The sequence below is a fragment of the Polypterus senegalus genome, chromosome 17 (assembly GCF_016835505.1).
Source record: "Polypterus senegalus isolate Bchr_013 chromosome 17, ASM1683550v1, whole genome shotgun sequence".
In the NCBI taxonomy this organism is placed as follows: domain Eukaryota; kingdom Metazoa; phylum Chordata; class Cladistia; order Polypteriformes; family Polypteridae; genus Polypterus; species Polypterus senegalus.
In genome coordinates, this window is record NC_053170.1 from 23,077,344 (window position 1) to 23,091,520 (window position 14,177).

Here is a 14,177-nt window from a genome sequence, read left to right on the forward strand (position 1 = left end):
AAAATAATTCCAACAGATATAGTCTTATAGTACTAGTATGTCCAGAAGTCAACTTATTGTCTGATTTGCTTTTGCCAAATAAGTGCTTTGTTGTTCTTTGTTTGTTGTTTTGGGTCAAAATTCAAAAAACATATTTGAGGATGAAAAGAAAAAGATGTTGATCATATTCCTTGCAGTTGTCTACTTTGTTCTTTGTTTTTGTCACACCCATCATGTATGTAGTACATCAGTATATCAAAATAAAGATTGTCAATGTTTACAGAAGTTTTCTTTAATTTAAATGTCGTAAAACCTCGATTATCCATCAAGGGTCGGGAACGAAGCCGTGACAGATAAAAGTGATACACACTAGGTTAGTTCAGGGAATAGTCTTATTTATTTACAAAACAAAACTATATTAACAACATATAATATAGTTTTAACAAAATTAATGAATTAATATAATATTGTAATGACTATTATAATATGCAAATACAACTCAGAGGTACTGGAGTTTTCTGTATTTTATTTGGAGTCTTTGTTCCCTAACAAATGGTGCTCTGTTTTACACGCCATTATCTGGGTTATAGAGCACACCTCCAAAGCAATAAAACAAAATAAAAGCTTTCCTTTCCAATCAGTTTCTCTTTTGCCACTTACATTCTTTTTTTTCCTCTATATTGTAAACACTCCTGCTTATTGTCTTCTGACTCCCTAACAGGCATGTCTGCCCATTACACAACAGAAGCTCTTAACCCAGTGCCATCACTTACAGCATTTATTCCACCCTTTCTGCTCCCGTACAGTCTGTCACAAGCTGCCTGCACATCATAATATATTAACAAACTTAATATAACAGAATTAATAAAAATACAGAATAACATTGCCATCAGTGGTTTCCATTTTCAATACATTTTTAATTTTTGTCACCAAATGCTTTATGTTGTTCACTGTTCTTCCTACTCCATAAATTGAAGCAATACTTTAAACACTTTTTCCATTTCATAAATGTTTAATAATTTTAATTTTTGTGACAATTCCAGCACCACGTGTACGTTTATCGGCCATAACAATGTGTAGTAAATTAATTTATAATAAACGAAAAAAGTTACAAAATGCTATTTAAACTGAAGGTATGTAAATGACATTGTAGTACTGAGGAAGAACACTATGTGGTAGCACAAGAGAAAGTTGTTCCATTGTGCAAAGCTTGTTGCGTACTGCACAACAATAGTAGTACAGTAATAGGTTGGCGCTGGTGTGCGCAATAGTTTTTTTTGCTCTGACATGTAATAGAGACTGATGGTTAATCGAGGTGGCGGATAATCAAGGTATTACTGTATCCTTTATACAGACTTTGCAATTTAATTGGAGCAGTTTTAAAGTAATGTAAAAATAGGTCCAAAGTGTAAAAAAATAAGTCCATTAAAAGCCAAGATCTTACAGATAGACATGATGACGATAACAGGTTCTTTTACATTTGTACATTGACATTTTCAAAAAATACTGAACTTTTGATTTTTCACTCAATCTCACTATCTATCTATCTATCTATCTATAACTAGCCATGTCTGTTTGGTCTTTTCTGCATGAATTTACTCATTGCTGTATTTCTGATGCCTATGTTGCTTATTGTATTCTCTAGATTTGTTTGCATTTTAATGACAAGAAACATTTATAAACGTAATTGCTTTAGCTTGCTTGCCTCTGAGATAGTCATTGGTCAAAAGAAACATCATTCATCCATCTTGCCTTTTTGGTGTCTGGTAATAATTAGTCTAGTTCACTAGTGACTGTTACAAAAAGGGCAAAAATAAAATGTATGGATATTTAGCATTGCTGTTCTCTGCTTTGTATGTAGTTTGTGGTACAGAAAGTTTTAAAATATCTTTTTGACTGTGGTACATAAATATGTAGCATACACCACAAACAGTTTGTTTTGAAAATTTTCCACATAAGCTTTGTCTTTATACTAGAGTAATCCAGAATTTTTTTTATATTTTTGCTTTATTTTTTTTTAAAATATCTAATATATATTTAAGATCTATCCAGGATACTGTATTAAAAAGTATATTATTTCATAATAAGCTTCTTACACTCTTGAGAGCTGAAATGTGAGGATAATCATCATAACTATGGTCTCAGTCGAAGTTGTTTGCAGTTGTTTAATTTCTCCTATGATAATGTAATTTAGATCCATACTGTAGTAGATGAAACTTGCACATAATGTAGTAATGTTACAAGACTACTCCAAATTCTCTAAATTAAAAAGGGAATAAGGGAATAATAATTTGGATACAAATTACCCTTATTGGCTCAGTTTAAGTTGTTTCATTGTGTACTAGTGAAGACTGTCAAATTGTATTTGGCGGAAATGATGGCTTAATCAAGTTTTTTTTTTAAAGATGGAAGCCTACCATTTTAGATATTTACCATACATGGTTCTTGTTACATGTTTGATAATACTTGTAATAGAAATTGCCACCTTTTGCTGTAAACATATGTCTGTCACTACTGCAAGGAAAAGGATGCAACTAAAATGATTGTGCCAGGTTTTACCAATCCATCTTTATTTCAACTGCATTACCAAACTTCAGTTTTTTTTTTTTTAATACCTTGTAGCTAGAATGAATAATCCTAATAATACAAATGTACACTAGTTTGTCCCAGCCTTTTTTTATTAATCATTAAGTTTTATTTTTATGCTGGAAATTGTTTGGATTAGGTTTTTTTTTTTTTTTTTTTGAATCGATCAAACTATTTGTAACATTTCCCTATTATTACTTATTGCTTCTATAAAATGTCATCTTCTTTTAAAAGTAAATTTTAGAAAATCTGCATCTTTATGCAACTTGAGAACCACAAATGAGACCCTTTTTAAAACAGCTGTAGTTTCCTGTAATTTGGATCTTCTGATCCAATTGCAGTGTTACCCACAAAATGTTCTCTGACTATTTACTGTGTAAATATTTGTGATCTAGATCAAACATTACTTCATGCAGTTAGTACAGTCTCAGATCACTTTATTATGGTAGCCACAGATCTGTCTTTTATGGTTCTATTGAAGCTAACTCACATTTGTTTTGCAAACTCCTAACCTGATTCATAAATGCAGATATGCTTCACAGTGGTTACATTTTACGATACGTCTTATGCTACCCTGCATATTTATGTAATCTGTTTTACTAACCTGTAGTTACATCAACTCCTATGCTTATAGTTGACTAATTTTGGAGTTGTGACCTTCCACAAAAAATAACCCTGCTTGAGTAACCCAGGTGATAACTCCATAGCCTTTGTCAAATTATGTGGATCTAACTAGCCACTATGTTGTTCTACTGCAATGAAAATGGGCCACGTTTAAAATTTATGTCTTGAGTGTTTAGTATTTAAAGACAGATCTACCTTATCTATCTATTGTAGATTAAATGACCTGTATATCAATGTGCTGTGTGGGATTGGCTGACAGAGTCCATTACTACATGTCTTATTAAATTACCAACCAGACTTTTTCATTACATTTGTGGAAAATCCTGCAAATGAGGTAATATTCAGAGCATGTTGCCAGAGAACACCTGCCAGTCCTTTTGTGCCATCTTTTACAGTGCCGTTAAAGGGACTCCATATGGAATGTACACAATTTGGCGAAAGGCTCGTTTTCACCACATACTGTATATTTTCAGTAGTGTACATTACAATTTGTCAGCCTAGGCTCTGTTTTTGAAATTTGTAAACCATACAGGCAAATGAAATTAAAATGCAAGTGCAACTTTTCCCGAAGGTGGTAGCATTAACCTGTACTAGTAGTGTAAATTCACCTCATTTATAGTTAATTCATGAAGTATATTTTTTTTAGCCCAATTTATTCAGTATGCTTTTATGCAAACACTGGATTGTTCTGATAGGTGTGTTGTGATTTTAGTATTTCATAATTTTGGTATCTGGTTTTTGCTAAATGTGCATTGTTTAAGGTACCTTGTGATACCCAAACTGTCCATGATATTGCAACACTTTTTATGCTGTGATAGAAAGCATCACATAGTGGCATAAAGAGGAAGTTTTGTAATTTACTTGCTTCTCTAAAGTTGGTTTTGTTTACCAAGAATAACATTTTTTAACATTTAATTACTAATTAGGAAAACTTTCCATTGATTAACAAATATACTTTGTCATTTTTACAGTGAGTACTTGGCATTGTTTAGAAGTTACCAAAGTCTGCAGCTATTCAGAAGATAATCTTAGGCATTTGGATGTTTACAATTAGGTTAAAGGAAAAATTCACTGAAAATTGCAGTGTACCTGTATTTATTTGTTGTCCTCCCATTTGAAAGGTGTGCTATTAAAGGCATAACTTAATTGGCATTGTGTATCCTTTTAGAAGTTGAGCTTTGGCTTGGATGTGTTTTTGTGTTATTTACACAACATAAACATACTTTATAGTTTGCTTTTGTAATAATACATGGGCACATTAAAAGAATTTGCTATGTGACACAATGTTATTTTTCATACATTCAGTTAATATCTGTAATTAAACATTTTAAGTTTGTAATGCATTAACAACCACATCACTTTTCTTGATGAAATCAGTCTAATCAATTAATGGAATTGTCTCCAAATTAGATTGCAGTGAAAATACATTTTGCCTTCTGTCTGATCATCTGGTTTATTGCATATTTTTACAGTGAATTTTATCAGTTGTTATACTATTGGAAACTACTCTTGGGAAAACAAAAGGATCCTGAATGAGAAAACACACTGTTTTTATACACACTTATTAAAGAAAGCTGGGTTGTTTTGATTGTTACTTTCATTCATTTTGCTTTCAAATTTTTAGTTATTCTTTTCTTTTACAGTACATTGAAAACTATTTGTTGCTAGGGGCACAAATTGCAGGAACAACTCCTCAGTACTTGTTTTCGCTATCTGATCAGGGTTGGGTGATACTGGAAATGTGGCATAGTGCTCATGAACCAGATTCATTCTAGTGAGGCAGTATACATTCAGATCAATTGAAAGTGGTCACGTTTGATGCATCTCTCATGACGAATGGCAAACTCCATGTACATAAGCTGCTTGAGCGAGTAGTTGAATCCAATATACTATTTTATTAAAGGTGATAATGTTTCTTGAGCACTGTGTACATCTGCAAGTTATGCTTGAACACTAGAATTACCAGAGCCAACAAAAAAAACTCGTAAATCCGGCCCACCTTAAATCCCTTCGCATTTCTCCGTCAGTGTTTTTTGTCTTCTAAATGGGTCGATAAGCCCAAGCAGCCTGCTATACCATCCCCACCACCGCCACAGAACGGGCAAGAAGTTCTCCCAGCTCCTGCCTTGATTGATTATCTGGGAGTGAGCTACCCAGAATTGTAAGGGGAAATAATTTGATGTGGGTTTTATGTCTACAACAATCTATGTAAACGCATCATTAAAACAAACAATTTTCATGTTTTAGTAATAAATAACAAAATGTAGACATGAACTGTATAATGTGTGAAGGCTGATGGACAAATCTCAAATAAACACTTTCACAAAAGGTTCAAGTACAATACGACAGCTTCTTTGGTGCTGTGGTTAGAACTGCCGACTTATATATAATCCAGAGGTTGTGAGTTCGAAACCAGCTCCCCGGCAAATTTACCGTTTTCAGTAGTGAGCTGCTCTTATTGTTAATATTATACAATAAAAACATACATTTGATTTGCATCTGTAACAGCCGGTGTAAATTTATAGTACTTGTAAAAGTTAGTGGGTTTTTATTTTTTTTTTTCGACTTGTATCATGATCATAACTGACAGAATAAAACACCCGCCCCAGTTACGCGGTTACTTTTTATATGGAACTGGGAAGAACTGTAGATGTGAGTGGTGGTTTGAGACAATGGAACTGGAAATTCTCTGATCTGGAGGGATAAAAGCTTACACACAAACGCTGGTGAATCTGCCTTCTTCGTATCTCACTGTCACTTGAAGTTTTTTGTTTTATTCAGTTTTATTGAGTGTTCCTGCTCACACTGAATTAGTATGCACCTTATGGTCCATGATGTCAAAGCCGCACTGACAAAAAAAAAAAAGAGACATTATTCCTATTATTCATATTCATTCACATGCCTTCTTGCACTTGTAATCAGTGACCACTTTTTTTTTTTTTCTTTTCTTCCCAGTCTTGTCATTGTCCACTTTTGGGTGCATGGTGCGGTTTCTTTTGTACTCCAGGACATGCAGAGGAAAGAATAGTACAGAGAGATCAGTTCTGCGCTATATGCAATCATCAGATTCAAATGTTAACCGTTCCCACACACCCAAGGACCGTCATTTCTACATTTGCGACATGTGTACCTGTTTCAATATACATACTTCTCTCTTTGCTGTGGTTACTATTACATTGAAGAGGCTGGGGGAGTGGTGGTCTTGGAACAGGAGCTTGTCGATGTTGCATCCTCTTTTGCTTTATCCATCGCCTTTTCTTATAAGAAGCGACGACTAAGTTCCGCTGTAAGGTGAGCAATGAACACTCTTCTTTTCTCTGTGGATCCCATACATGCTTAGTAGAGTACATGTGTGTTGATTGACGCCAAGTCTAGCATGTTATAGCACACAGCAACCGGCCACTCTGCCTCTCTTGGATAGCTGCTTCCATTTTGGCCTACCAAGTGGTGATGGGAAATCGATTGGATAGCATGGGATGGATATTGTTGGGGCATAAATGAGCACTGGCTATTAAATGTACCCTTTTACACATGCACAAATACAAAGCCAGAATTTTTTTTTTTTTTTTTTTTTTTTTTTATTTCAAATATACATTTTTGGCACCACATTCTTGTTCATACAGTCTGCTGGTAGGAGTGAATATAGAGTTTGAGTGGAATTGTGTAATATTTTGGAGAGTTAAAGGTGGACTGACTTTCATATTTTTGAATTTGTCATCTGAAGCCATTTAAATATAAAACAGCCTGGGGGATAGCAAAAAGGTTTTCAATGCGCAAAATCAATGGCTCTGCACTTTAGAGTTGATTCATGCTGAGCATCTTTGCAGGGAATTTGTGACAAAAATCACTTCTGTGGAGCACACATTCCCCTACACTAGCCCTGGACACTGCTCTTGCACCTTGATGTGCACATATACAATTTTATAACTGTAGGTTTGCAGACATAGGTGACAAAAAAAATGGACAACTTTGAAGAGAGATGAGTGACAAAAGTTCAAAGATACAGATGTGTCTGATCTCTTAATGAGAGGTCATAGATGCAATTAGGTGTTACTTGATTCAAAGAAATATTAAATCCCTGTGCATTACTGGTACTACTTTTTAAACTTCAGTGCAAATGTAAAGAAACACATAGTATTAGTCTTCGAACGTTTTATAAAGTAAAAAGTAAACAAAAATAGTCAAGAATAATACAAACTTAATTCCTCTTCCTTCGGTAGTGGTGAATCGGCATTGTGCACAGCTACAAATGGGGGAATATTGCCATGGTGCTTAGATTTGCTGAAAATGAGTATAAAATGTTTAGTTGTGCAAGTTATGTGCCCTTTCTGTGACGGTCTGCGCCACTCTTGTCTCAGAAGGTGCAGTCCATACCTAAGTCTTACAGTCTGGTTCCTGGTACAGTTGCTCTCTGGCTTATACCTTTGTTTTCTTTGTAAGCTCACAGTTCCTCTGTGCTGGTAAATTCAGATTCTGAAAATAGAGGGGTTGGTGAATACCAACGATATGGCAGATGGTGCATATTTACTGCTGACATCAACTTTGGATTATGACAATTTAAGTAGAAATGTATTGAATTAGATCTAATAAAGGTGGCTGCAACATGCAGATAAGCATGCCTTTGAATATCTGTGCCAGTTAAAGAAAATGTGCTTTCTTTCACTGTTTTCTTACCATATACTATTTTTTGATTACTGAATTTATTTTTAAATTGACCTAAATTTGATTTTGCATTTAATAACTGTTTGTTTTTTTAATGGAGTGCTCATTGGTTATGCTTTTCTCTCCTTCATTTCAGGAAACACGAGATGGACGTGTAGATAGTTGGCGAACATTTCAAGCAAAAGGAAAAAGCAGCAAAGAGAAGAAAAATCGTTCATTTCTGAAGCCACCAAAAGTAAAAATGGAGCAGCGATAAGTAACATATTGGACATGATGGGATGAGGGAAAAACGGCTCTAGTGCTTTTGCAAAAGACAAACTGTATAGAATAGAATGCACTATTCCCGTATAAAATGATACAACTTTGTACAAGAAACAATTGTACTATTAAAACATTGCTCATTTTTGATGTGCTCAACGGATTGAATTTTCGGGAGATTTTTTTTTTTTTGTTTGTTTTGTTTACTATTTAACTCCATAAGTTGGTTTGAACTAAATTGTTACTTTTTATCCTGTATTTCTTTTACATGAACAAACTGTATATAGATAAAACTTATAAATTGTAACAAATCATTCGTATAGTCCAGTTTCTTCAAAAAGTCACTTGATATTAAACAATGATTTTAAAAGAGTTTTGACTTGGCATTTTAATATCTTATCCCTAATTACTGTAAAACATTGAAAGGAAATCGGCATACAGTACAGGATTCTATTGGCTCAGGATATTTAAAGAGTTTGTCAGTTGTACAGGCTCAGTCTAGAGGATTGTGCATGTTCACTCCTGTGTTGCTTTATCAGGCATGAAAACATTTGTGAAAAGCAAGTGAGAAATGATGAGAAATTTTGGATGTTTTTCAATATTCATATAGAACGTATTCTCAAGTGGTGCTTAGTTAAGTACAAACTTATAATCTTACAATGTTTGTTTTTATCTTTGACACACTTTTTTTTTTTTTTTTACACTAAAGGTATGTTAGTTTCATTCAATTACTTTAAATTCTATTGCATAATAACAGTTTTTTGCTTCCCCGCTCACCGATGGAGTAAAATAATATTTAATAGAACTAATCGGGATATACCAAATATAAGAAATACTGCGATGAACAGAAACAAAATAGTTTCTTCTTTTAAGATAGCTATTAAGTAGAACTTGCATTCCACAGTGCATGCTGAACCTAGACCTGCAGTACTACTACTGTATTTAAAATGTTATCTGTCAGGGTATGCCCGCCAGACTACCCCCCCCACTCTCCTCTCCCTTTTGTGAAGTCTGTGAAAATAATTTAATAGATCGTTTTTGAAATCCCCAGTAATTAGTTTAAACACACTTTGTTGTGGACAGGAGTATTCTAAAGAAATGATGTGTTCATTTTTGATTTTTATTTTTAGGATTCTAAACTGTGTTTAAAGCTTTAGACTAGCAATAAATAAATGAATGAATTAAGACCTTAACATGGAGTTACATTTGTCCTGTTAATCTTGTGTACTAAATGGTGGAACATTCAAATGCCATGTAATTAAATAACATTTTTAAGGAAAGTTCTGTTTGCATGGAAGCAATTAAGACACATCTTTGAAATATCTGTGCAGAAAAAAATAACCTGTGGTAGTAAATGACAGTATATTGGATTGGATCAACTGAACCACAGAAATTACTGGCAACTTGGGAATGTCTTCACCATAGTGGGAAGAATATACATTGCATTCCAGATAGGTTTGTGCATTTGTTATGGTAATAATATACATTTTACTTTTACTATGGTCATTAAATTAAATAAAAATTGTCTTGTGTAAATTGGTTTCTAGTTTTAACTGGTTTTAACATTTTGTTACAATTTTACATTTGATAGTAAGTTTGTATTGTTCATTCTTTTAACGTTCTAACACTGATAATTTGTCTGACTCTTGCATCCAAGTCAACTTTCAACGTTTACAATTATTTCCATTTGGAGTACCGGCAGGTGACGTGACCTGCTCATGGTCACACGGTGTCAGTAGCAGGGTTTGAACCCACAACCTCAGGGGCTGAAGTCTAAAGCTTTAGCCACAGCACCACATGGGCTGCTAGATAATGTTGGGATGGTCAGCTTGGTGGTGTTTTATTTACTAAGCTGTTGGTTGGGATGCTGACATGTGAAGGAGAGGTCATTATTAAGTGGTGGTTTATGGCTCAGTCCTGACTGATCAGCCCCTCAGAGATTACTGAATTATACAGTATAGGAGTAAATCTATGTTACATAGTTAATATTCATGAAATTTGTCTACTTAATAAAAAGGTCTGCTTTGACAAACTGAAATTCATTTGTGGGGCTTAATAGAGAAGGAAGTGTGTGTTGGTGCTCTTATGAAAGAGGAAGTTAAGGCCTACAGTTGCTTTATTTCCTGTTAATGGATATCATACTGTAAGTGAATTTTACAATATTAACTGAATGTCTGTCTTACTAATAGTCCTTATGAATTTGATTAACAATAAGTCCAAAGCAGAGGCCTTGATTTGTAATCTGCTATGTTTTAGATTGTACACATCTGCAGTCGCTCATGCCAGGCCAGTGTAAATTTACCATTTCGTTTTTTGGGGAAGAAACAGAGTACTTGGAAAAAGTAACGACAGATTCAGCCTTGCTGGGCTGGTAAACGTCTGACACACTGTAAAGGCAGAAACTGGGAACACAGTCTAATTCAGGGCGTATAGTCAACAAGTAAATTTGACTTCAAGATTGACTTCCCCCTTAAGCCAGCTCTGCAGATTCATTCATCTACTCAGCCCAATAAACTGTAAGGACAAAGAGGGCTGTATTCACACAGCAAAATTTCTTCCTTACTAATTTTAAACAGTCCAGTATAATAACCATTTACAGTGAAGGCTCCACGTGGTGCTGATCCAGTTGTTACCCTGTTAGCATTCATGGAGGGTGGGGCCGAAAGAACCATGAAATGATTACATGTTTTTGAGTCTTTACTGCACTGCTACATATTTACATCACATATCAAATATGGTAAGTTGTTTGTAGTTTAAAGTTGAGATGTGACATATGTATTACTTAGATTAACACATTTCAGACTTGTATTTTTTTTTTTTTAATTGCAAGTACCATTAATAGTATATAAATGAACTAAATTGTTGCTTTTTTGTCTACTTATTGTAATTTTAGCAGAATATGAACTTTTTTTTTTTTAAATACAAGTTAGAATATGTACACATAACATTCGGGTGAATGGAGGGACTTGGCAGTGGCGTTGGATGATGGAGTCTCCAAGTGCTTAAAGTTCGATTCTTTTGTGCCAAGCCCCAGATCTTCGATATCCTATGCCTATTTTAATTATCTTGAAATACAAACTGGCACCCTCCTCACTTTATGTTTTATGTGAATATCAATGTTCACGAAATCTCAAGAGCCCCCAGTCCCCTTTGCTCTTTGTTTATGCACATGAAGAGGGCTAAAGAACCAAGATGGATGGTTATAACGTAGGTCAGGTCAGGGTCTTTCACCAGAGTTTAATTGCAGCCTGCAGTGCCTGTGAGGTCATTTGAGTAGTGCCCTTTGAGTCTGGTAACCCTCACACAAGCCAAATTTTAACCATGATGTAACTGGGCAGGTGATGGGTATTTCGTGACTGATGTGTTGAGTGTTTTGTGATGTTGGGGCGTTATGTGACTGACCTCATAGGAACTGCAGGCAGCACTTATACTCTTAAAGTTGGAGATTTTTCCATTTTTTTATTTGCTGCTTCAAAGAGACAGATACACGTTTTGTTTCTTTTAATAATTTGCAACAGTTATGTGTGACGTATGACGGTTTGCTCAGACCATCAAAATGTTTCCACAGGCTGGCATTAAGTGCTGGACACACACATACTACCATTTCTTTTGCTTCTGTTGAGTGGTAATCAAATGTGTAAAAGATAAAAATATGCATATAAAAGATGAAATTGTTTCTCTCAAGCCATATGTGAAACAGTAAAGTAATCTGTAATTGAACAGAATATTTCTCTATTTTATGGATGTGCAAGAGAGTGGGAGACTTGCTTAGGGCAGGACTGATTGTAGTATTTGTTAATGCATCCATTTTCTAGACCCACTTTCCAGAGCAGGGGCATGAGGCAGTAACAAGCCCTTGCCAGGGTGCCACCCCATCACAGGTTGAACACAAACCAATTTAGAATTAGAATCATAAATGTACCTAACCTCCTTTATTTTGTTTGGACTCTGCATGGGAAGGGAGGAAAGCAGCATGGGCCTCTTCACAACCAGCAGCTCGGTCTAGTTATCTATCCACTGTTATCTTCTTCAATTGGGTTGTTCCGTGACAAATCACCACACATTATTTTAAAAATTGAGCCATCTCAGATTTTGATTAAAAATGTATCTGTTGGATTATCTGGCATATCAAAGCCATCGGTGTGAATAAAACATTCCTATGCCTTATAGTTTTTGAGTTATGGGGGTATGGACTCCCCTGGCAGGGAGCAGTCGGGACGCGAACTCCAGACTGCGAGGCAGCAGCGCTAAAACGTCATCACCTTACCGCGTGTTCAGATTGATAGATAGAACTTTATTTGTCTCCAGGAAGAAATTGGGGCTTTTAGTTTATTAACATATTTGCATTAATTGTAGCATTGAAAGGAACTTTATTTGTCTCCAGGAAGAAATTGGGGCTTTTAGTTTATTAACATATTTGCATTAATTGTAGCATTGAAAGAAATTGAGGGGAAAATACCCTTTATTTGTGATATATTTTAGTGATATAGAGCTTTTCTACTTTGGGACACACCACCCATGAGACTCGTTACAAATTACCCAACAGACTGCATTAGGCAACGTTAGGCTCCTGGTAAATGACAGTCAACGATTCGTTCCTCCTTTTTCTCAATCTTCTTTTTTCTAACACTAGGTAGGCAGGAGCTGGACATGTCCCTGATACTATTAGGTAAGACATGCCACCTTCAGGAAGTCAGCCTGTTTTATAATGTAGCACACATTTCTTTGGTAAGATTGGGAAACAAAACATTTTTTCTAAATAGATTATTTTTAGTATAAAAATTCAGGGTGGTGCTGTACACATTTTCGATCAGTGCTGTAATTAACATACCAGTCTGCGACCTGTTCAAACCCAAATGATGGGATGCGCTGTACTGATTTTTGGGAGATCTCTTTGCTTATCCGAATCTCTCCACTGGCACTGTCCATCTCAGAGCCCACTCACGCGCACGCGCGTTCTGGGACTGGTTTAGACGTTCAAATGTGGACACGTGACTTGTGGATAAAAATGGGAGAAGCAGAAGAGAAAACCAACAACAGAGTCCACAGACGGGTCGAGATTCGAAGTAAACACTGCGCGGTTATATTGTATGGAGTAAAGTCGCTGTCAAAAATAACAAGTAATAATTCAAGTCAAATTTACATTCCATACGTGTTAATTACGCGTGCACTTCTGAAAGTTATGCTTACTTCTAAAAATAATGCTTGCGGTATTACTACCAAACGTTTTGCGTCATCCCCATAGGTACAATTAATGACGTGTAAGTCTCCTATAGTTATGATGTAAGGAAACGTTTTTGTTTTTAGTCAATTAAGTATAAGTTAATAATAATGTAAATAATACGTTTAATTAAGCAGTAAAATTCCAGGTAATGGAATAATGTAATCCAGTCATTCATGGAGTGAAGTCAGCATTATTAATAGTTTTCGCCTGCTGCTGCCAGACGGGTGTCAACGTCTACACGAATGACAGCACGCCTTTGAGGTTTGGGTGACAACAGCACATAAAATGTAACCGCTGGTCAGATGTGTCTTTAAACCTCGGATTGCGTAATGCCACAGCGTGCACAGTGCATGGGACACGCATGTGGAGGAAGAAGAGCATGACAGAAACCCCTGAGCGTACTCCGCTGCCCGACTGCTGTTTCTTGTCTGGCTCGCCCTCCTATGGCTTTCTTAAAATTCCTTAAGAATGTCTGACCCCTTTGTTTTGTTTTGTTTTTTGTCAAAGAACTCGCCGCACCCTCTCAAAATTTATGAGCGCAGCCCTTCATTTCTGAGCTCGAATAGATAACACGATTTCGCAAAAGGCTCTGAGTTTTGTTTCCTACAATGCGTCATTTTCCAAACGGACTTTCCCAAACACTTGAAGGTTTCCTTGCTGAACTCCTGTCGTTTCCCCACAGCTTGTCCTTACATGAAATAAAAAACCAGTCTGTCATATTTAAGGGCCAAGTGCAGTGCAGGATTAACGTATAAGCTACACAAGCTATAGCTTAGGGCCCCCGCCTTCTTGGGGCCCCCCAAAACAAATCACATTTGGCACTTACATAGAATATCTGGACTTA

General features: G+C 35.6%; 1 protein-coding gene across 1 annotated transcript in view; it reads left to right on the forward strand.

Moving 5' to 3' along the window:
- The window catches only part of dnajc8 (DnaJ (Hsp40) homolog, subfamily C, member 8), a 30,304-nt gene extending 21,002 nt beyond the window's left edge, over nucleotides 1-9,302 (forward strand). Inside the window, exon 9 of the mRNA XM_039740175.1 lies at nucleotides 7,988-9,302. Within this exon, the coding sequence (XP_039596109.1) occupies nucleotides 7,988-8,107 (120 nt within the window). The 3' untranslated portion in view covers nucleotides 8,108-9,302. The remainder of the gene's footprint in view (nucleotides 1-7,987) is intronic.
- The last annotated feature ends 4,875 nt before the right edge of the window (nucleotides 9,303-14,177 follow it).